This window comes from Pinus tabuliformis, chromosome 7, assembly GCF_031772625.1.
Source record: "Pinus tabuliformis cultivar Carrire ecotype Pingquan chromosome 7, CPIR1, whole genome shotgun sequence".
Lineage (NCBI taxonomy): Eukaryota > Viridiplantae > Streptophyta > Pinopsida > Pinales > Pinaceae > Pinus > Pinus tabuliformis.
In genome coordinates, this window is record NC_142293.1 from 2,038,060,063 (window position 1) to 2,038,085,123 (window position 25,061).

A 25,061-nucleotide genomic window follows, 5' to 3' on the forward strand; every position below is an offset into this window, starting at 1 on the left:
TGCTTTGGATCCATCTGGAGCTAATCCCTCTAACGTTCTAAGGATGTGTGGACAGATGTATGGTTTGACACCTCCGAACTGGTCTTAATGATATCAGTTGGTCTCTAGAAGGGTAAGGGTGATAAGAGACCCAAGATCTCACCATTCTACTATCTTGTGCACTCTGGAACTCTGATTTCTTCTTGTTGCTAAGGGAGATAATTATGCATATGGTTAAACTGAATATCTTATCATGAAATATTTGAAATGGTTACCTAAATCTATATCAAGCGACCTGTTGTACAATACAAACATATAGGAACGGAAAAATTAAACAGAATTACTCCTTCAGCTTTTTTTAGTGCAAGGAAAAGGTGTCCCTTGATGTAAGCAACTGATTTATTTTACCTACTTATTTTCCAATAAGTTATTTACGAAATTCCTTCAGTAAATATTAAAATAAATTCTACTACAGATATCACACCATTATACAGAAACAAATATATGCACAAGAATCAAACACATCAACACAGTTATTTTTGGACAATTGTCCCCGGAAAAACCGGTGCAGCAGAGGAGGACTTTATTAATCAGTTTTTCTTGAGTACAACTAGGGTGCCAAACTGGCTCACCCAACAGAGATAAATCCTCTGGTGCTTCCCCTAGGCTCAACGTCAATCCAACTAGTCTATGCGCAGCTCCCAGACCCTTTGCGTCAGCACTCTGCCTCACTGCGTCAGCGCTTGGCCTTTCTGTGTCACCCACGCAGGCCCTCCAGTTACTGTGCAGTCCAGCTGCCTCTGAGTCTTCCTAAGTGGCTCTGCATCTGCCTCTCTGATCTTTGCTCTGGTCTTCCGACACTGTCCCTGCCTCTTTGTTAAGTACTCGCTACCTCTTGCTACAATCCAGTCTTCTAGTTCGAATTTCTCAGCAAACCCCGCTCCAGAAATCGAATTGAATGGTCTCCCTCGGTATATCTCCAACTAACCCTCAAGCCTTCTCTTATACTTTTCCTGTTGATGAATAAACGGCTGAGATTAAGTCCCTAATCAACGGCTATGATTAAAATAGACTTGATCTTCGTCTTTTAGAAGCTTCTCATCCTTAACTTTATTAATACCTATTAATATTTTTATTTTCCTAAGTTTAGACTTAGGAACTCATTAAAAGTATTAATTATTTTAATAACTCTTCATCCCGATAGAATTTTCCAAAAAGGTTTCTAGGTCTTGGAAATATCATAGTGCTTTAGCCTCTCCACCAATTTTCATGGCTAGAGCACATCCAATGCTACCCCAAATCAACAAGTGGTTGTTTAGGCAAACTTAAACTTGACCATTTGATTTCAGAGAAATAGCAGTAAAGTTATGTGCTATCTTAGGAGATTAAAGCCTGCTTCAGATGAACAATGAAGACCTATCAGCATGTTGATGAGCAAGCCTATATTCTCACTCTTAAGAATCTATGATTGCAGCCAAGTTGAGGTTAAGGGAGATAGTTATGCATATCGTTAAACCAATATCTTATCATGACATATTTGTTATGGTTACCTAAAGCTATGTCAAGGGACCTGTTGTACAATACAAATATACGGGAATAGAATAATTAAATAGAGTTGCTCCTTCGGTGTTTTGTTTTAGTGTAAAGAAATGGTGTCCCTTGGCGTATGTTCAAGTGTTTTTTTCTGCCAAACTTAAACTTGACCATTTGGTATAAGAGAAATAGCAGTAAAGTTATGTGCTATCTTAGGAGATTAAAGCCTGCTTCAGATGAACAATGAAGACCTATCAGCATGTTGATGAGTAAGCCTATATTCTAACTCTTAAGAATCTATCCTTGCAGCCAAGTTGAGGTTAATCATTTGAAGGAGCAAGGGGTCCGAGTGTTGAACTTAAGACTACCTAGCATGTCAAACTGCTCTATCCAATCCCTACTCTTGAGACCTCAAAGTTCAAAGCTATCTGGTTCTCTACAGCATAAATGAGTGGTTGAATACCATCTCTTGTGGTCACTATCTTTTACTGTGTAAGATCAGTCTCCATCTTATCTCCTGACAATCATTACAAATTTCACTGTCAATCTTGTTATAGATTTGAATCAAGAGGACATCCAAAATAAATTTAAAAATAAAGTAAAAGAAATTGAAAAATCTAGAGTTGGAGTTCTTGTTGCAAATATTTAACATGAATCTCTAGGGGCATTTCATCCAGACTATATGAGGTTTCCATATCCAACCCAGCAAGTGTGAGATTCTTCGCATGTTGTATTAAATCAATCAAACCGCCATCTTCGTAATACCTCACGAAATTCATTTCATTTTTAAATGCTTGAAGAGTAGAGCTGATATATTATTTGTGTAGTGCTTTTTTTCAAGGGCATACAAGAGAAGAGCATGCTGCAATCCATTTCAATCTTGGCAACCATTGAAATCTTTGCAATAGAATTATGAATCGAAATACAATTTTGTACACACTCAATGACAATCAAATTATAAAGGAAGAGCGAGTGTAGAAGAAAATTTTGCGTTAAAAGGGAGTATTCAAGGGAAGGAGATTAATATTGTTACCAGCACAAGCAACGAGGAAAATTACATAAATATAAATTTGGTGAATCAACCATAAATTCCAAAGCTAATTATAGGTGAAAAAAAAGATATTTTGGGAGAAATAGTATGAAATTAATGATTTACAAGTGACAGTTGATCATTATAAATACATGTCTCAATTCAATGTCGTAGCTATCTTTAACAAAGAGATTGACCTACTTCTCAGTCGACCTTGGTTTAAAGAACTAGGTACATTCATGTTAAACATAGAGAAAAGAAAATTGATGTTTCCTTATAAGAAGATGATCACATTCCAAGACATGACAATAAAGTCATAATCTATAATGCCTTCATTAGAAGACTTTAAGGATATTTAGAAACTGGTGCTTCAAGAGAATCAAGAAACAATATCAAAGAAGTAGGAGCTCGAAGAAGTCATATCCAATAAAAACAAAGAAATTTCTCATTTCAAAGATTATAGCCAGAAACTACTTGCACGAGTCAGAAAGTGTAAAACTACGAAGCACAAATTAGAGCAAGAAAAGGAAAGTCCTGAGAAGAAACTCAATGAAAGTCTATCATATAACATAAGAATCAAGATCCTCAGGGCCCGAGTAGCAAGGGTACTAAGGACACCCATCTTCTACGCCGGGAAATGGTGGGAACTGGCATGAAGATACTGCTCCGTATGAGTTTTCTTCCGGAAAACTCGATGGGCGAGGGAGCCATCATCATTCCTAAGTTTTTTTTTTTATTTTTTTTATTTATTTATTTATTATTATTACTTTTTAAGGTCTTTTTGTTTTCTCATCATTAATTTTTCATTATAAGGTCCTTTGGGTCTAATTTTTCATGTGAATTCGAATCAGCTTATTATTTTAATATTTCTCCCGTTTCATTATTTTTATATATGTAGAAGGTCCTTTATATAACCAATTCTCCTTTTTAATTCTAATCTACTTATAATTTTTAACTAATTTCGTATTAACTTTACTTTATTTTATATTATAAAATCCTTTATGTAACTAATTTTCCATTTAATTATTATTTAACTTATAATCTTTGATTTATTCATATACTATTTGGCCCTTTATTTAACGAAAATTCCTTTTAAATTATATTTAACTTATAATTTTTGATAATATTTTTTGAACTTAATACCCCTTAAAAATTATATATATATATATATATATTCTAAGGGATTGGTCCTAAATATTATTTTTAAATTTTATATATATATATATATATATATATATATATTATTAAATAAATTATTTAATTACTTTCTCAACCTATGATTAATTATATATATATATAGGTATGTATATATATAATTTTAATAATAATTATTTAAATAAGTAAATAAATTATCTTTTTAATCTAACCATTAATCCTAACTTTCACCTTAATAACCGAATATTTTAACTTTAATTATAGAATATATATATTTATATATTTGTTAATAAATAAGTTAGATAAATAAATAATTACATCTTTAACCTTAAAATTATTTTATTTTTATTTTAACTAAAAATAAACTAACCATTGAATTATTATTGAATAAAAATACTAGTCAACTTATGATTTTAATTAATATATATATATATATATATATATATATATATATATATATATGTAGAATACCAATAATAATTATTTAATAATTTGAATAAAAAATAAATAAATAAATTATCTAAATCCTACCTTTATAACCTAAAATATATATATATATATATATATATTTTAATTTAAATAAATAAATAGATTCCCTTTTAAAACCAACCTTTTACCTAATTTAACTTATTTCCATAAGAAAGATAATAATAATTATAATTATAATAATATCATTAAATTAGTAAATAAGAATTTGACCTGGGTCCTAAGGTCAAAATTAGCTGTTAATTTAGCCGTTGGAGACTCTGCTCAGACTATTTATCATGCTAAGATGGATCTGTTTCTTCAACTTGTCCTGACGATGAACCACACTAGTTGGTTCGAAACGCGTCGACAAATGATATTCCATGTGATTTTCGCCGAAGAATCTTTCTTAACTTGATATGGATCACAGAAGCCTGAACTCTATTATAAAGTAGGATGCCTGTCCATAAGCATCCTACAAGCAACAACATAATTTGCAGCATTGTCTGTTATGACTTGGACAACATGTTGTTCACCCACCTCCAAAATAAACACATCTAGCAAATCACATAAAGTTCTTGCATCTTTGATTTGTGCAGATGCATCAACAGATTTGATAAACATAGTCCCCTTGGGACAACTAACCAAGAAGGTTATAAGGGTTCTCCCCCTTTTGGTCAGTCCAACCATCTGACATAACAGTGCATCCTGTTTGTGCCCATGATGCCCTAAAATCCTCCAATCTTTGGGTGTAGTCACGCTTTTCATTTTGAAGATTCTGGCCTTTGAAATCATGATAAGAAGGGATTTTGTACCCCAGGCCAACACTGGCAATAGCATCAACAGTAGGTTGGAAAAATGGATTATTCCTTACAATGCTGAAAGGAATATCACTCCAGAGGAGAAATTTTGCCATCAACTTGTCAGCTTGTTCTTTCTCGGTTCTTTTTAGCATTGAACCGATAGATGGCTGTGAACCAGGTGTGGTTCGAGGAACAAAAAATGATGATGCAGCTACCGGATTGACTGATGCTGCAGTAGAACCAGTGCCACTTGGCCCACATCCTTCAGCTGACCCTTTTAGTTTCCTTTTGAGTTCTTCTTTGGCCTCTCTAGTCTGCTCTAATTCTTCCAATGCTCTCATGGCTCTTTGGATAAGTTCAGGATTTGTATTTGTACAAGGCCCCATCATGTCCAAGGATTTGTGCAAGGTGAAACTTCAACCTGTACACCCCCCCCCCTCGAACATCTCCTTTCCACACAACTTGCAACTCAAGTTTTGTCTATCATTCGGAGCATGAGGTACAGCGTACTCCCAGAAAGGATCCAATTTCCTTGGCATGGTTGTTTTTGATCTTTGAAGTTGCAAACTTGAAGTCTTGAATGGTGTTTTGGTGCAGTTGTGAACCTATGGGAAAATAAGGATTAGGATTACAATTTAGCATTTAAAAAATTACAAGTTACAAATTTACAAATTACAATTTAGTATTTTAATTTTTAATTTTTACATTGATGATTGTACAATGAAAATCCAAGTTACCCATAACCCAACCTAAAACAACCATTCCAAAGTTCAAAGTTTCGAACACAAATTACCCAACCATTCCAAACCCAAGTTACCCAACCAAATGGCAAAAACAATGAAAAAAACATAAACAATGTTTAAAAAAAATGAAAACAAAAAAAAAAATGGTTCCCATAGTCATACCAACTTACCCATCCCAAATCAATGAAGAAATACAAAAAATTCTTTAAAAACAATGAAAACAAAAGAAATATGGTGCCCATACCAAGTTTCCCAACCAAAAACAATGAAAAACATACAAACACAATGTTTTTAAACAATGAAAACAAAAAACAAAAAATTAATCCTCATACCATTTTTATGGAGAAATCGGTGGTCTCCTCTTGATTTTCTCCTCTAAGCACTTAGATTTGGCTAAAAACCCTCTTCAGCTTGGTCTCCAAGAGCTCCTCCTCCCTCCGCGCGCGACTGTCCAAATGAGTGCATGAAAAACCAAAAAAAATGTTATAAAACCACGCTGTCGCGACCCCCGGAGATTTTTTCGTAAAAAATCGCGATTTTTTCAGTAAAAATCGGCAAAAAAATACCGGTGATTTTTTCATATAAAAATCGCGATTTGATCGACAGAATGAAAAAATTGCAATTTTCACAACACTGCTCAGGAGTACTCCATTGAAGAACATGATCCTGTAACCATTCTTTGGACTGTTGTTAAAGATGCTTTCCACTAAATCTCTAAATAGTATCTGGAACAACAGAGAATGGCATCTAATACCAGAGAAATAGGGAAAATAATTATGGTGCTGATATTACAGATGCTAAATGTCTTGACTCAGGGATTTGATGTGAGAACAGAAATTATGGACACTAATAGAGGCAATCTTCAAACAAACAGATACATCTGGAATGGAGTCTGAAGTAAGAGCAATTGACAGCATATAACAAACTGAAGCATTGCAAAAAGATGCAAATCAGCAAAATGATTTTTAAAAGGCAGTCACAGATTGGATATCCAAACCTGCTAGGGAAACAACTTGCTGAGATATGTACAAGAACACAAGGAAAAGATGGCTCATAGAAAGGAGAATGTGGCACAGTCAAATATAACTTATGCTAAGACTAGTCACTGAGAAAATATAGCAACAGTAAGGCACAACCTCTCACCATTTCATCCAAATGCAGTGATGTTGAATACTGGATGGCAGTGACTCAAGGAGACACAAAGGAACTCGGATCTAAAGAAAGATAACAAGAAAGAAAATTTCAGTGGCATTTTCTCTTGATTCAAACTATGAAGGTCTCTCAATTCTGCCTGTGGAGACATCAATACGGTTTGAAGCATAAAAACCTGGACTTGGATACTTGGTGTATGGCTATTTGCAATCTGATTGAAAGCATTGAAGTAGAGCATCTTTAAGCATTGTTGAAGCCATGATAGAGTAGTTCTGAGGCATGAAGAGGGAATAATGTGCTTATTGATGATAAAGCATCAATCCTTCTATCTTGTGTAAAAAGAAGAGGAGCACTATGACAGGGGGAGTCACAGACCCATGAAAATCTACCATTCATGAAGAACAAAAGCGGTTTGATAGGGGGGGTCCCAGAGCACTCCTTTGCCATTGATGTCAAAGGGGGAGAGAAGAAGAATATTGCCATCAATAACAAAGGGGGAGATTGTTGACCTAGGTTGTCATTGATGTCAATATGGCAATATTCTAGATACCAGATGATGATATGAAGCCAAGGGGAAGCAGAGCAGATACATGAAGAGACAAAAGCAAGGCCATCAGGATAGACAAGCCATAGAGGAGTTAACAAAGGAGGCATATTGCAGAATATCAAAGCAAGAGAGGTATATTGCAGAATATTAGAGCAAGAGAGGCATATTGCAGAATATCAGAGCAAGAGAGGTATATTGCAGAATATCAAAGCAAGAGGAAACATATTGGAGGAGCATTGCATGTAATACATGCCCAAGAAGAAAGGAGCAGACAGAGCCACCAGAGGAGCAAACAAAGCAAAGAGCAGACGGAGCCATTGAAGGAATAAATCAGAGCTATCGGAGCCATTGGAGGAAGCAGACAGAGCCATTGGATGAAGAAATCGGAGCTATCGGAGCCATCGGAGGAAGCAGACAGAGCTATCGGGAGCTATATAGTGTATATGCATGCATTTACACTATCGGAGGCGCAAACTTATATATATATATATATATATATATATATATATATATATATATATATATATATGTATATGTATATATATATATATATATATGTATATATATATATATATATATATATGTATATATATATATGTATATGTATATATATATATATATGTATATATATATATATATATGTATATATATATATATATATATATATATATATATGTATATATATATATGCATTTACACTATCGGCAGCATAAAAATATATATATAGGCTATATACACTATCGGCGGCAAAAACCATACATATATGCAAATACACTATCGGAGCGGAAAGGCAGAGGTTATATATGTGTGCACAGAATACACTATCGTGCGGGCATATACATATATATCAGCAACAATGATAATCGGCGGGTTCGGTTATGTGCCACTACCCGAAACCCCTAATTGCAATATATATATATATATATATATATATGTGTGTGTGTGTGTGGACCCACGAACCATTACAATGTGATATAACATAATATTGGCGGAAATCAAGTTATGGGTTAAGTCAAAGAGCGGAGGAGTATATACATGGACCCGAACAAGTTATAGCAACAACCCTATATAACATCGCGTCCGCCCATCGGGACTCTCATATCGCAATGTATAAAGGGTTGTCACCCCCGAATCACCGACTACGATATATATGTATGGACCCGACGGAGGCATTAAAAACAGCCTATAATAATATCGCGCCCGTCATATCAGGAGTCATGTATCACATACATTGTAAAGCCTTGTCACTCCCGCAAGCGCCAATGGCGATTGCAAGGCTGGACCCGATGAAACATTGCAATTTGGCTTAACGTCATATCGCATCCATCGGCCATCAACCATTGGCGACTGCTGATTGTGATTACAAGGCGGACCCGAAGCAGTTATAGATGCGAGAGTAATATTTTTGAAGTCCGCCCTTAGCGCTTCGCTCGTGGTTTTTCATATATTCCCTGTGTAATTCAAAAATGTATTGCGCGGGGTTTGAAGGGCCAAAATGCATATGATAACGGTTTCGATAGTTCAGGAGGCTTGAATGATCGTTCAGTAGGTAGACTGATGCCGATTGTGATTGCGATGGTGACGTGGCAGGCAAGGTCCGTCCTGATTGGTACAGTCATCTCCGTTAAACTGGAAAAATCCTGTGTATGTCCATGATGATGGAAAAAAAGGAGCACTGTTACAGTTTTAACTTGGAATATGTGTTCTTTGTGTATTATTCGAACCTCGTCATTGAATCAACGTGTATCAGGAGAGTTGGTGAGCACGAAGAGACAAAGGAAGCCAGAACGGCCAAGGAGAGAAGAAAAGGGATCAAGCGATGCAGAGGAAACTACAGAGACCGAGGAGGAAGCCGAAGAGCCAGTGAAAAAAGGAAACCGATAGACAGAGGCATGAGGAATGCATAAGAACAAGAAAAACAGAGAACAGAGAGCAGTTGAACATTGTTAAAATAAGCTGGAGGAAACAGAGGCAACGTGAGGGTCTAGCAGAACAAGAAAGGGCCGAAGGACCAACAGGAAAGGAGGCACTCAAAGAATAAGCATCTCTGCTGATTGTATCACCCTGTGAAAGACTCAAACCTATGATGAATAAATCAGGTATACACTGGAGTGTGAAGAATAACTCTGTGATGTAGTGAATAAAGTTTTGTCTAACATTGTTTGAAGGGAGAAGTAGCCAGCAGAGAAGCAGTCACGTTGAAGCATTCACTGTGACATTAGAACAAATGCTTGAACAGAAAGTTGTTCTTTATACAGAGCTTAGTGCAGCTAACAGTAGACTGACAAAAGCTGTGTGAAGACATTATCAAAGAGCACAAAGGCTATTGGAGACTTTGTGTGGATAGTATGAAGAGTTGTAAAGACTCCTTCATGAGAAGATTGGTTGTCATTGATGCTATAGCATGGAGACTATAGTGAAGCTGTAAACAGACAGAACTCAGTAATGAAGAGTTCTGAGAGCAGAACATTACTATCAAATGTGCCTTTACAAGATTGGGTCGGAACCCTTGGGGTTGGTGCTTCAGAAGTAAGTAGGATTGGAGTCCTTGGGGTTGGTGCCTCAAAAGTAAGAAGGATTGGAGTCCTTTGGATTGGTGCCTTAGAAGTAAGAAGGATTGGTGTCCTTGGGACTAGTGTCTCAGGAACTGGAAGGATTGAAGTCCTTGGGAGTTGGTGCTCCTAAGTCCAAGATTGTTGCCTTGGCGAAATAGAGTTGGAGCTCTGGAGGTTGGAGCCTCACAAATGTTCAAGTTGGCGCTTGGCAACTGATTGCAACCACTTATATATTGTATCTATTTTACTGCAAAGATTATATGAATAAAAGCATTTATTCTTGTTGTTCATCTTGTGTTTTGAATATAAATGTTTTAACTAGTAAAACAATAGTCGAAAAAAGAAGTATTAATTCAACCCCCTTCTCAGTATTTCCAACAGCAAGTATCAATTAATTAATTTTTCTGGCAAAAAATTAAATCCAAAAATTAATTAATTAAAGTCAAAATTAAAGTCCTAGGGAAATTACATTATCCAAGTGGAAAAATTCGTGGGTATCAAAGAAATTAATTTTTGGAGGTCCCCCACCAAGGGAATATTGGAAATTTCAAGAAAAATTGGACCCTTGGGCCCTAGTGGTTAAGTCAGAGTCAATTTTTTGAGGAAATTAGCTCAAAATAATTATTTTTGAGCTAATAAAAAATGGGTTTAATGAGAAATTCGAAAATTCCTCAAAAATAATTATTTCAAGAGTAGAGATTAAAAGACCATCAAAGATTTATCCACGACCAAGATTATTTTGATGGGGATCAAGCCAACTAGCCGTTATTTTTCCACTTGGAGAATTTATCTATAAATTAAGAGTCATTTTTGTCTCAAGCCATCTGATGTTTGGCTAATGTAATTATGCAAAGAAGTTGATGTAATGCTATTGTTCAGTTGGGAACGTTTTTTGAATCATAATAAAGACTTTGGGGTGCAATTGATAGTATCTATTGTGTACTGATTTGTGGTATTTGTTGGGTACGGGCATTCCTATATTTGTGTTTAAATTTTAAATCAAATCATTATTTCATTGTAGATAATAGGAACACTCTATTGATAAGTTGTGGGCTTATCTTAGATGCTCTGATTCATTGTTGTTCTAACAGTTTATGCTTAAAGAATTATATAGTGTTTCCAGGTTCCCATGTCCTTGGGCTCCAAGTTCACAAACTGTGGGCACTATGAAAATTTCTGAACATACACATCAGAAATCCTACTGCAATCACTGGTTTATCATCTCCTACTTGTTTTTACATTCAACGAGTTATTTAATTATTTAGACACTGATGAAAAACACTACTGCAGCTAAACTGACATACATATCATAACTTGAAAGAGATATGAGACAAACACACAAGGGACACCGTTATTTTTGGATAAACGTCCCCATAAAACCCAATGCAGGAAAACCGGTGTAACAGATAGAGGGTTTATATGATTAAGCAGTAGTTTTGAATACAACTCTGGATGCCCTCTTGGCTATTCAATTACAGAGATAAAATATATTGGCAGAAACCTGAGTGCGATTACCTCGCTTCACACTGCAAAACCCTCTGATCCGGCAACTGGACTGACTATCCCCTGCTACAACTGCATTGCCCCTTCACATTAGTTGCGTGGGCCTACGTGGAGCACACTTAGACACTGCGTCAACTCTACGCTATCTCCTCTGCCTAATCTCGGTTTTACAGTTGGGGTTTTGAAATTTTGTATATATTGGGGTTTTGGATATTTTTATTTTCATTTGTGCAGGTAAGATCAAGTGAGAAGAGTTGGATTAGAACTAGATCTAGGCCCTTGAAGGTAACATCTAGTACCCAAAATTTTTGCAGGGCCAACCTATGTGATCTCAGACTTCATCCAAAATCAACCTCTTTGCCCACGTCATCTCCTTACCATATTCCTCCAGTTGATCCGCATCTTGGGGAACTTCCACTACATTATCAATGTAGGCTTTCAGGCCATATTCATCTAGAAGGAAGGACATCCTAGCCTTCTAGATGACATAGTTGGATGAGCCGTCCAATCTATCCTGATCATGAAACCCAATAGTGGCCATCTCAATAGACTTTCAAAAACTCCTTTCCTTCTGCTTGGTGTTGTAGTCAATCTGTAAGGAAAAATGGAATTTCTTGAGACTAGAAGTTCCCTAAGATAAATTTTCCCTCTATGTGTGCTTTTCTCTCTTCCTCCCGAGGCTGGCTCTGCTCTAGCAAGTTGCTGCAAAAACCACTACGTCCATCTAGAGATCTGCGCAACAAAAAAACTAAGTTTCTCCCTTTGCCTTTGGAATCGCTCGATCTGGAAGGATCAAAATTTTCTACCACTCTTGGAAAAATTGAACTTCCTCAAGCAAATCAGCCTCCTGGCAAAAAGACTACGTTGCCCTTGGGAATTTCGACCTGCTGCCCCAACTGAGTGTTGAAGTTTCTAAGTTTACTTAGAAACCCTCATGCACTTTATCTGATTTATTCCTACCTACTTGTTATTTTCCTTAACAAGTTATTTACAATGTAAATACTGAAAATAAACACTAGTGCATGCTCAACAGATTACAGAACAGCAAATAAAAGAAACAAGAACAAACACACCATATGACACCATTATTTTTGGACTAATGTCCCCGGAAAAACCCAATGTGGGAAAACCGGTGCAGCTATCTGAGGGTTTTCTTATTAAGCAATATCAGAGTACAATCTGGGTGTCGAAACTAGCCTACCCAATAGAGAATTTCCTTGGCAGTAATACCTCTCAGTGTCTAACAAATCTACTAGTTGAAACGACGGATAATCCTTCCTACAGCTACTCAGCACCAATCTGCCCCAGAAACCCCAGTGTCTGCCCAATCTGGACTGTGTCACCCTCTCCTAGCCCAGCGTTGGCCCTACGTTAGCCTATCCTGACCTGCGTCAGCCCCAGGAGGCCCTGCATCAGCTCTCTGATCCTCTGCGTCAACTACGCTGGCCTCTCTGCTACTCCGCGCAGCACTTAGCTGCCTCTGCGTGGCCCTGCGTGAGCACTGGCTGCTCCTGCGTCTCTCTCTTTGGCTGCTCTCCCGGCACTATCTCTGTCTCTTTGTCTCTTTGTACTCAATGCCCCTCAGCTGCTCTCCCGATCACTGATTCTATCTCTCTTAGCAAATCCTGCTCTTGAAAATAAAATGATTGGTCACTCTAGTGTGTTCTCCAAGTGACCCTCAAGCCTCCTCTTATACTTTAACTGTTGACATCTCAACGGTCGAGATTAAGTCCCTAATCAATGGCTAAGATTAGATCTGGCTTGTCCATATCTTTTGGACCATTCTAACACAGATTCATATTAATACACATTAATATTTTATTTTCCCTAAGTTTAGACTTAGGGACTCCATTAAAAATATTAATTATTTTAATATCTCCTGATCTATTTAGAATATGCCCAAACCCTTTCTGGGTATTGGAGATCTCATGTGCCCCAACCTCTCCACCAAATTTTGTGGCTAGAGCACATCCGATGCTACCCCAAATCAACACTGAGCAACGAAATTCCTTCTTTCGCTTCTGAGCTCTCCGTTGATCAACTGTGTTTTGATACCATGTGAAAAATCCAAACTAGAATCCTCTTCAACAACTGGTATCATTTCTCCTAATTGTTAATTAAATTTAACAATTTATCTGCAACGACAAATATCAAAATAAACACACTACAACCTTCACAAATAAAATTCTGCAGAAAAATACACATTGGAAGCTGAGAAATGCCAGCGCACACACATAAAATCAACACAATTATTTTTGGACAAAAGTCCCCAGAAAAACCAAACTTGGGAAAACAGGTCCAGAAATGAGGGTTTATTTTATTATGCAGCAACAAAAAATTTGAGTACAATCTGGATGCCTGAAATTGGCAATCCACAACAAGGAAATCTGGGCAAAAATACTTAAGGGAATTTCCCTTCTCCCACAGGAAATTTCTGGCACAACTTGCCTTTAGAAAACTCGACCCTCTAACCCTCTGCGTCAACCTCTGCACTGCATTGTGTAGACTACTAGATGTCAAGTCGTTCTACCTCCAGCTGCTAATAAAATCATCTCTCCAGCCTTCTGGAACCATTTCCCGACCCTCTGGAACTGAGATCAATTTTTCTCACACGCAAATTGATCTTGCCTTGCTGAAGCTACTGCACGGAATCTTGTTGTTGCCTCTCCAGATCTAAAAGTATTTCCTTTGGACTCACTGTCTTTGCCCCTCCAATCACTACTTTGATCTCTGACTCTCTCCGGCAACTAACTACTGCTACTCTAGAAATTGATTTGCCAAGAAATTGAACTGCTCAAGTGTATTCTCCATCACCACATCAACCTCTTATAATCATCCACTGTTGGAGCACCAGTGGCCAAGATTAAAACTTAATCGATGGCTAGGATCATCTCTGGATCGATCCATGCGAGTTTCTAGATAATTCTCGCCTTATCTCAATTAGTATTGATTAATTAACCATATTTCCTTATAGTTTAGACTTAGGAAATATTTAAAAATTGGTTAATAATATAATTGAGACAATTCTAGGCGGAATTCCAGAAACAATTTCTGTGTTTTGGAGATCTTATGTATTCTAGCCTCTCCACAAAATTTTGTGGCTAGAACACATTTGATGCTACAAAAACTAACAAGGTTTTGGGTAACAAGTCCCAACAACCTACTTTTGGGTATCATTCATTGGTCATTAATAAACATATCTTATCTTACAAGGTTCCATAGGTCTCGAATTCTACAAGGAAGAATCCCATAAAACATCGATGCAAGGTCTAACAATCAACATGCATGTTAACTCCACCATGTCTATCCATCATGGAACAACAAGGCTCATCCATACACCTGTATGCCTCATCACATGAAGCACCCCCAATCATGGTTTGAAAACTTTTAGAGTATGCCCAAAAGCTAACACTTTTGAATCCTGATGACCTACTTTTGTTGTCATTCATTGGTCATTAATAAAATTATCTTATCTTACCAAAGGCCAATCGGCTATGTAACAAAAGTTATCAATGTATCTATTTCTACATAACCATGTTATAATGTGTGTGCAGTCTTTTGTATATAGCACAAGAAGTAATTTAGAAAATGAAATTTTGGAATTCCACGACAAATGCTTGCACTAAAAATTATAGACAAAAAATGTCAAGCAAGATTGTGAAATAGACCGATGCTCGATATATTGCTCCTTGGAGCCGACTTTGCCAATTTCTTCTTGAGGTATCATCATCACATCGCAAAATCAATGCATTAACCATCTCAGCCACCTACAAGGATAGAAAACACTGAGTCAATATATAGCATCATTCATGTTGAGACAAATTCAGAAATGAGAACTTCTTAAAGGCAAATAAGTAAAGAAACTAATTTTATCTCCTAACCAAGCAAATATAAACAAACTGTGAAGATAAATTGTTAAAGCAGATGAGCAATGCTGTTGATGATGTGCATACCTTACTGTTGAACTGTCCTGTATCACAAATAGCAAGAACATTTTCCACATCACCAACTGATTCTGCAGGCACATTATAAGCCTGTTTTCCCCCAAGGCTGCACAAGTAGCATCGAATAGAATGTTAATTGTCAACTTATACTTTAATCCAAGGAACTTTTTAACTGGCACAGCTTATTGTGTTAACATTATTTCGTAATGCATGAATTATAGCCAACCATGTTATCTTTACCTTAAAAATATATAAAGGTGTGTCTTACTAAAGAGACGTGTCTCTTCATATGAATAGGCACCCTGCCTAGTATTTATAACCAGGGCCCTCATTGTATCAGCATCATTATTCATTCTATCAATAATTATATATTTTATACACTTCCGTTTACACATATACAACTGAGATATATATAATAGAATATCCCAATGACATTTAAATGACTAAACAAGAAAAGACCATATACCAGCAAGTAGTCGTGCAGTGTTCCTATCCTGAACTCATGTTGTATCCATCTTTTGATACTTCATATTCATAACAAATAAACAAAAAAGAGAACCACTAAATATCAATAATCAGAAAGGTTCAGTTTTAATATACCTGATCCGGTGCTTGTAAGAACTAGCATTAGGTGATTCCAGAACATAAAGAAATGGGCCCACCAATGCCGCATACTGATACTGCCATACAGCTTCTCTATTGCCAACTCCCTGCAGGAACGAACACAATAAATATACACTAGAATACTGATAACCAGTTAATGAGTTACACATATTGCCTATATAACTGAAAAGTCCATTTTAAAAGACAAGAAAGATCCTTCATCCAATCAAGTTCCAACAACAAATAAAGGTTAGAAAGAAACTCACACCTTCCAGGACAAAACAGATAAATAGCCATCAAAATCAGCTGGATCCCAAGGGCGAGTAGGATCAGAAGTTTCATTTTGAAATAATTTAGCAACTTGCATAAGCCGGTGGTAACGAGCTGGAGAAAAGTGAAAACCTAAAGAAGGTAATCGCACAGCAAGCCTGGTTGGTGGGTAAAGAGGATGAGGGACACGAATCTGCAAGGCAGTAGAAAACCATTAAGAAAAAAATAGTGTTGTCTCCTGCAGATGGTCAAGCTGATAGACCAATGCTGGTTTATAATGAATTTGTTAACTAAAATCAATTCCAAAATTAGGAAATACCTGTTGTAGTGATATAGTAATACCACATTCATCAAGAACAGGAAGATGTGCACTAATTTCTGTGTGTAGAAGCTTTGTGGCTGACTTATGGTGAGATTTTCCCTTCCAGTCATAGTCCCCATCAACTAAGAAAGCTGAGATGTCTTTTAATCCCAACTTAAAATGCATATAAATCTCATTTTCCTCAGAATTTTCCAATCCATCCGCTCCCTTTTCACAGTAAAGGCCACCTCATGTCAGGAATTGGATACAAATGCATGATCTTATTCCAAACCGGAAAATAAAGAAGACAACATAACTCGTGAAAAAAACCACCTCTGTGTTTAGTGTGAAGTAACCCAAATCAAGCAGAAGTTTGGTCTCCCGTGAACCATCAGGAAAAAATTCAGTGGGTATTGTGATCTTGGGAGCCGCAATATCCATGTTCAACGAAAACCTATCATTCAGACAAAAAATTGTTAGTCTAAACACAAGAATTAACAGCCTTTTGGACTTCTAATGATCCAATACTACCACTTAATACCACTGACAAGAACAAAGATGAATTTATTATGATCCAAACCCTTTGCTATTGTAGAGAACAAAGAAACCACTTTTTCTTTCTTTTTTTAGAAAAAATCCTGTCATAGTGTTAAGGATCACTATAAATATTGTAATATTCCATGGTCTATAAAGTACGACAAAATAGCTAAAAGGTTCCATATAGGACAAAATGGCCAAAAGATTTAATAAGTTTACATATGTGAAAGGTTAGGTATTTAAAGGGTTAAGAAAACATATAGTCATTCAGATTCAACGAATCTCAAAGAATAATGTATGGGTCATGTGCCAGCCTTCTCACTTTGATATGTAATCCATTTCATAATTTTGATATTTTGTTAGCATTTCATGGCATTGCCGTAATGCAGGGTTTGTAAAAGAACAACAAAAAGAACCCAAGGTTCTTTTGATTTCAAACCATCGCAGTGTTTATTTTAAAATTTCTGCAGTGTAAATATCCATTATGGTTGGATAAATATTTTCCATGCTCGCTGGAGAATTGTATCCACAAAATAAAGGATCCTCCTTAGAGGTGCAATAAAATGAAAATCTTATAGACACAGAAAGAAAAGCAAAATGTAGCAGAAGAGTGATGCTGAGACAAAGAAACGTAAAATAAGATGTATGTAGCATAAAAATTATGCTGAAGCACGAAAAGACTGATAGCTTGTAGACTTTAATATAAAAAAGGTATTTAAAATAATAATTTATTAATATATATAAAATGTATGAGATGATTTGAATGTACAATAAGGACCTGCTTTTATACCTCATCAGGTGACCTTTCGTGAATGGGCATGTCTTTTAGACATGCCTTTTCACTTAATTTAATGACTAATTAACCTAAATAATATTTAATTATTTAATTATTTATATTTATTTTATTTAGCTAATTGTTATGAATTATATTCATAACATAGCCTCTCCCTTCGGAAGCTTTGTCCTCAAAGCTTTAACACTGGCAATTGTCTTTGCGGTGGTTGTCGTCTTGGCATATGTGAGGCGAAGGTCTCTGGTGGCTCAGAGTCTATAATTCGCTTAATGACTCCATTTTTTGAGTCCAATGTTGTCTTCTTTTGTTTTCTTTCTCTTTCCCCCTTTTTTTTTAATTTAAGAATTTTTAATTTTTTTATTATACATATATATATATATATATATATATATATATAAATTAAACTAACGTAGATTTATATTATATAAATATAATTTGAATTAATATTACTGCCACATTCGATGACAACTCGCCTAACCCGTCACAACCGTTCGATATTTTTCAACAACGATTATTTTTTCTTTCCCTTTTTTTTTACAGCGTCTGCGCGAGGGTGAGGACACGCAGCAATTGACGACAATGATACAAACCGCTGGTTTTGTGACACAGGAGAAGGGTGACGTATTGTAACATCTTAATTGGCCAGTCACCTTCTCGCCCTCCGCAGGTTGCACCAGGGCCTTGGCAGCAGTAATCCTCTTGTTGCGGCATCTCCGTAACAGTCACAACTATCTCCAACTTTGGCAGAGGCGGGGTCAACTGGTCCTTTCTGAACTCAAATCCAAGCTCCATAAAACCTTTTACCTCTTGTAATTCTGGACCCACTCTACTTTTGGGGCATCTCTTCTCCGCCTCCTCCTGCGGCATCTCCATAACAGTCGATATGTCCAACTTTGGCAGAGAGTTAGCTTGTAATTCTAAACCCGTTCTACTATTGGGCCCTCTCATGTTCTCTTTATCTGGTATCTTCGTCCCAGTCAAAATGGTCTCCATAGCGTTTGGTTGCAGCAGATTAATACACAGATACTGAGCCGAGGACTTTGTATTGAGGTCTTTCAATAGCGTGACACAGGACTGGATAGGAATGAATACGTTTCTAACTCCCGTCATATTAAAATGCCTTCGCAGAGCTCCGACCAGAGTGTCAAATACATTCACGGAACGGAACTGGTTCGTGTTGGCATGGCTATACTGGCAATTGAGGCGAAGAAGGTTTACCTTCTTTCGAAGGGTTTTTGAATCCTGAGGAATATGAATTTCATGTACAATCCAATGAACAAGTGAATTCAAATAGTCTCGCATATGGTCATTGGATATCGATTTATTGTCTGCTTTTGCACTAAAGATGGCAGCTGATAGATTTTCATGTGATGCCAGAAAATGGGAAATTGTTGGCATTATGAGACAAGTGTTGTCCTTGATGGCAAATCACACAAATGATAAATTATAGCGCAGCAAATTTATTTGATAAATTATAGTGCAAAAAAAAAAAAGTTTATTCCATGTAGAGAAAAGTTCACGCACTTTTATGCAGAGAAAAGTTTATTCCATGTAGAGAAAAGTTTACGCACTTTTATGCAGAGAAAATTTTATTCCATGTAGAGAAAAGTTTACGCACTTTTATGCAGAGAAAAGTTTATTTCATGTAGATAAAAGTTCACGCACTTTTATGCAGAGAAGAGTTTATTTCATGTAGAGAAATGTTCACGCACTTTTATGCAGAGAAAAGTTTATTTCATGAAGAGAAAAGTTTACGCACTTTCATGCAGAGAAAAGTTCCCTTCATGCAAGAGAAAAGTTCACACACTTTCATGGTTGGTTCATGGTATTACTCCGACAGTTTTTGATCCTATGGTTTTGGTCCGTGGTATTGCATCCAAAAGTGTTGATCTCACGCACTTTCATGGTTGGTTCATGGTATTAGTCCGACAGTTTTTGATCCTATGGTTTTGGTCCGTGGTATTGCATCCAAAAGTGTTGATCTCACGCATTTTCATGATTGGTTCATGGTATTAGTCCAACAGTTTTTTGATCCTATGGTTTTGGACCGTGGTATTGAGAAAGGACTAAGGCTATAAAAGAGGAAGGAGATCATTTGGCAAAGCATCTTCTGAACTATTGAATATATGATAAAGTGCTACATCTGGAATATGGTGATTGGGTTATGGTGCAGATCTGGATCTGAATGAAGAAAGAACCTGAGCGTAAGGAGAAGGATAAGTTCTATTGATGGGTCAAAATCTTAAGGCTGGAATAGTGGTATCTCTATATGATTTTGATATGTGATATGTGGCACACGCTTGATCTATAAATCTAATAATCTGGGTTAACTAATATCTAAATATTTGAAAGAATGAATTTATAGATCTGAATTATTGATGCATGTTTTATTGTGCACATGTTATGATCTGGGTATGTCTGATGTATGGAACAACTGCAAAGTTATAAGGAAATATTTGCAGATCTGTATGCGGGTTGGCTTTGGTGAAAGCATTGATTAAGTATTGGATAAATCAGAGATTGATGATGCAAGTGTAGTTGATGGGTTTTTGATGTTCTTGGATCCAGTCTGAAAATTAATGAAAAGTGGTCCTTGAATGAAAAGAAGTAGGGGGTTGTAGCTCCCTTCCAGGAGAGACTGGAAAACGAGAGAGAGAGAGTTGTAGCTCTCTGCAGGTTGTAGCCTGCGTACTGGTAAAGGACTGCACCAGTACAAAATCATTGTAAAAGGAGTTTCTTATTAAAAGAAGATAGAGACATATTGCAGCAGGTGGTTTTCACCCACATTGGGTTTCCACCTTATATCTGGTGTTCTTTTGTGTGACTATTTGCTTTTCTTGTTCATGCTCATTATTTTATGATACTGACATACAAAGTAATGATCAATATTTGAAGAATTATTCAAAGTATAAATAAGGAAGATATGTTGAAAAGAATTTGATAATACTGATTCACCCCCCCTCTCAGTATTATTTCCAACAATTGGTATCAGAGCAGGTCCTTCTGAAGAAGCTTGATCGCTTGAAGGAAGATCTAACATCATGAGCAACTATGAGAGGGAAGCATCAATCAGGCCACCGATTTTTGATGGGACAAACTTCGTATATTGGAAGGTAAGAGTTACTGCCTATCTTCAATCTTTGGGTACAGAAGTATGGGACATTATAGAAACAGGGTATACTTTTCCATCAACTACTCCTACAGATTCAGCTGAGAAGAAGAAATATGAAACAAATGCAAAGGCGGTTAATACTCTTCTAGGATGTCTATCTCAATCTGAATTCGTGAAGGTTATGCAATATAAATCCGCAAAAGAAATATGGGACAAGATTGCTTTGAGCTACGAAAGAGATGAACAGGTAAAACGTGCAAAACTTCAAACCCTCAGGATTCAGTATGAGAATCTCAGAATGTATAATGATGAAAGTGTGGCTAACTATTTCCTTTGGGTAGATGAGATTGTTAATTGTATGAAAAACTTGGGTGAAGAAATAAAGGAGGCTGTTGTGGTTGAAAAAGTCCTAAGATCATTGTCCCCCAAGTTTGAATCTAAAGTATCTACAATAGAAGAAAAGGAAAATCTACGAACTCTTACTATGTCTCAGCTACACGGAATTCTAACTGCTTATGAAATAAGAAAAGGAGGTCCATCAGACAGGAGAGAAGCTGCTTTTAAGGCTTCAGGCAAAGGAGACTACTGCCAGAAGAAGAAGAAGAATCAAATTTTGTCAGAAATCTTCAACGAGGTACTGGAAGGTTCAGAGGTAAGCTACCTTTTAAATGTTTTGCTTGTGGAAGAGTAGGTCATTATGCTGCCAAATGTCCTCATAAGGATAAGATTGACAAAGGAAAGAAACCTGCTAGATGGAACAAGAAACAAAATGCAAATAAGAAAAGCTACTACACTCATGAAGACAGTGATGGTCTATCAAATAGTGATGAAGATGAACGAGGTAATGACTATAAACTTTTAATGGCATTTGAAGATGATGATTACATGGATGCTATAAATGTGGATAGTTTTTATGAAGAGGTTTCTAGAGTTAAGACATGTATAGAAGAAAAGAATATGATCATTGATACTCTACAATTTCAAATTGATGAAAAAGAAAAATATCTTGAAAAGTTAGAAGGTGAAATTGTTGACCTTAGAAAAGAAATTGAGAAAACAAAGGCTATTAATCTTAAGTTTGTCAAAGGATCTGAAACTCTGGATGAGATCGTCAATGTACAGTGTCCTCCGCTAAACAAGACAGGTCTGGGGTATAATGTAGAAACATCTCAAGCATCCACCTCAAAGAGTTATCTTGATGCAGCAAAAAGGAATGAGCAAAAGCACAATGGAGATCACCAGGTAAAGCAGGGACGAATTACATCAAGAACGAACAAAGACTATCAGGTAAACCAGGAGCAATCTGTCTTAAGGATGAACAAAAGCTACAACCAGCCACAGGTAAAATCTTCTCAATTTGCTTCAAGAATGGATGACAATAGAAATTACAATCATTTGACCGGTAGATTTGATAATCGCAGAAGTTTCTTCAATGGGCAATGTTTCTCTTGCCATAACTTCGGTCACAAAGCAGCTCAATGTGTTGCATATAAAACAATCATGACTAGAGAAGCTAAAAAACAATGAAGTATGATCAGGATTACAAAAAGGACCTATAACAACTTTTCGGCTCTTGAAAATGAAGTTGAATGTTCTATTTGCAATAACTTTGGTCATGAAGATTCTGAATGCAGGAGCAGGTTTCAGCAGACAAAGGAACAAGCCTCAAGCACCAGAACATGGAGAATAAAGGAACCACAAACAGAAAGATGTGGGATAGCATTTTATGAAGAAGGACAAGAAAATCTATGGTACATTGACAGTGGATGTTCGAAATATATGACAAGTGATAAAGAAAAACTTGAATCATATTCTGCTTTAGAAAAGGGAAAGAAAGTTTCTTTTGGAAATGATGCTCCTGCAGCTATAAAAGGAAAAGGCACTGCTCAGTTAAAAGAAAAGGTCAAAGCTGGAAATGTTTTGTATGTTGATGGATTGAAGCATAATCTTCTAAGTGTCAGCCAGATGTGTGATCAAGGAACCGAGGTGATATTTAGATCAAACGGATGTCGTGTTCGTGATCTTGATACAAGTGAAACAGTGATCAAAGGTAGAAGAACTCCAAATAATCTATACATATTTGAAGGACAACAACAATGCTATTTGAGCAAGGATTATGAACACTGGTTATGGCACCGGAGGTTGGGGCATCTAAGCTTTTCACAAATAAGGAAAGCATGCAAATATCAGGCAGTTCGTGGTCTTCCAGATGTCAAAATTCCAGACAACACCATATGCAAATCATGTCAGTTTGGAAAGCAAACCAGAACTAACTTTCCAGAGAAGGAAGGATCAGCTAGCATGCCTCTTGAGCTAGTCCATACAGATGTATGTGGTCCGTTTAGGAAAAGGACACCTCGAGGAGAAGAATACTTGATATTATTCATTGACGATTTCTCCAGGTTTGTTTGGTTAGGACTTATGAAGCACAAAGACGAAGCATTCGAGAAATTCAAATCCTTCAAAGCCTTGGTTGAAAATGAATCAGGTTACAAAATTAAGTGCCTCAGGTCTGACAGAGGTGGGGAGTTTACCTCAAATGAATTTTTCGATTTCTGTGAAGAACATGGGATAAGAAGAGAATTCTCTACAGCTAGAACTCCTCAGCAAACTGGAGTGGTGGAAAGGATGAACAGAACAGTCCAACAAATGGCTTGTGCTATGCTGGATGAGTCTGGAACTCCCGCAACTTTCTGGGGTGAAGCCGCATATGTTGCGGTTGTTATTCTCAACAAAACAAATGTCCGAGTGAACAGCACTCAAACTCCTCATGAGCTCTGGTATGGTGAGACTCCTTCGGTAAAGCACTTCAAAATCTTTGGGAGCAAATGCTATATTAAGAATACTGATGAGCAACTTGGCAAACTTGAACCTAGAGCAGATGAAGGCATTCTTCTTGGTTATTCTCCACACAACAAAGCATGTAAGTGCTACAATAAAAGACTTGGAAGAATTGTTGACAGCATTGATGTAGTGGTTGATGAAAAGGGATACATTCCTAGGCAAGTAAATCATGAAAATATCGAAGAAGATGAAGACTACCCTCAAAGACAGAATGATGAAGAAGAAGAACCTCAAGGAGCACCAGAGGAACAGATAAGAATAGAAGAGAAGACTCCATCCCGGTACGTTCAGAAGAATCATCCAGAATCTCAAATTTTGGGGCAGAAAGAAGCAGGTGTACAAACAAGAAGAACAATTGCAGAAGCTTCAAGCTATTTGGCATTACTCTCCTCCACTGAACCACAAAATGTAAAAGAGGCATGCAAAGATGAATGTTGGGTCAAAGCAATGGATGAAGAACTTGAGCAGATCGAAAAGAACAACACTTGGGAGTTGGTTCCTAGACCAAAGGATAAGAATGTTATAGGGACAAAATGGGTCTTCAAAAATAAGTTGAATGAAAATGGGGAAGTAATTAGAAACAAGGCAAGACTTGTTTGTAAAGGGTATGCGCAGCAAGAAGGAATAGATTTTGAGGAAACTTTTGCTCCTGTTGCAAGACTTGAGGCCATCCGAATGTTCCTTGCTCTCTCAAGCTTTCAAAAGTTCAAAGTATTTCAAATGGACATGAAATCAGCCTTTCTGAATGGAAACTTAGAAGAAGAAGTATACATTGAGCAGCCAGATGGGTTCATTCTTGGAAATGATCCAAATCTTGTATGCAGACTGAAAAATGCTCTCTATGGTCTTAAACAAGCTCCAAGGGCTTGGTACTATCGTTTGGACAAATATCTTCATCAACAAGGTTTTTCAAAAGGATCAGCAGATAGCAATCTTTTTATAAAAATTGAAAATGACAAATTGCTAATACTTGTTGTGTATGTAGATGACATTATCTTTGGCAGCAATGAAGAATCTATGAGTCAAAGCTTTGCCTTGGTGATGCAAAAAGAATTCGAAATGTCCTTGCTTGGAGAATTGACATATTTTCTTGGACTGCAAATCCAACAAAAGGAAGGAGGGATCTTCTTGTCTCAAACCAAGTATCTCAAGCAGATTTTGAAGAAATATGGCATGGAAGATGCAAAACCAG

The 25,061-nt window shown here is 36.7% G+C and overlaps 1 protein-coding gene across 1 annotated transcript in view; it reads right to left on the reverse strand.

Annotated features, from left to right (window-relative positions):
* The window catches only part of LOC149256692 (pleckstrin homology (PH) domain-containing protein), a 492,716-nt gene that overhangs the window by 350,856 nt on the left and 116,799 nt on the right, over positions 1 to 25,061 (reverse strand). The window contains 6 exon segments of the mRNA XM_089460839.1: positions 15,134 to 15,232; positions 15,419 to 15,515; positions 16,010 to 16,119; positions 16,281 to 16,475; positions 16,602 to 16,811; positions 16,917 to 17,037. Of these exon segments, the coding sequence (XP_089316965.1) occupies positions 15,134 to 15,232; positions 15,419 to 15,515; positions 16,010 to 16,119; positions 16,281 to 16,475; positions 16,602 to 16,811; positions 16,917 to 17,037 (832 nt within the window).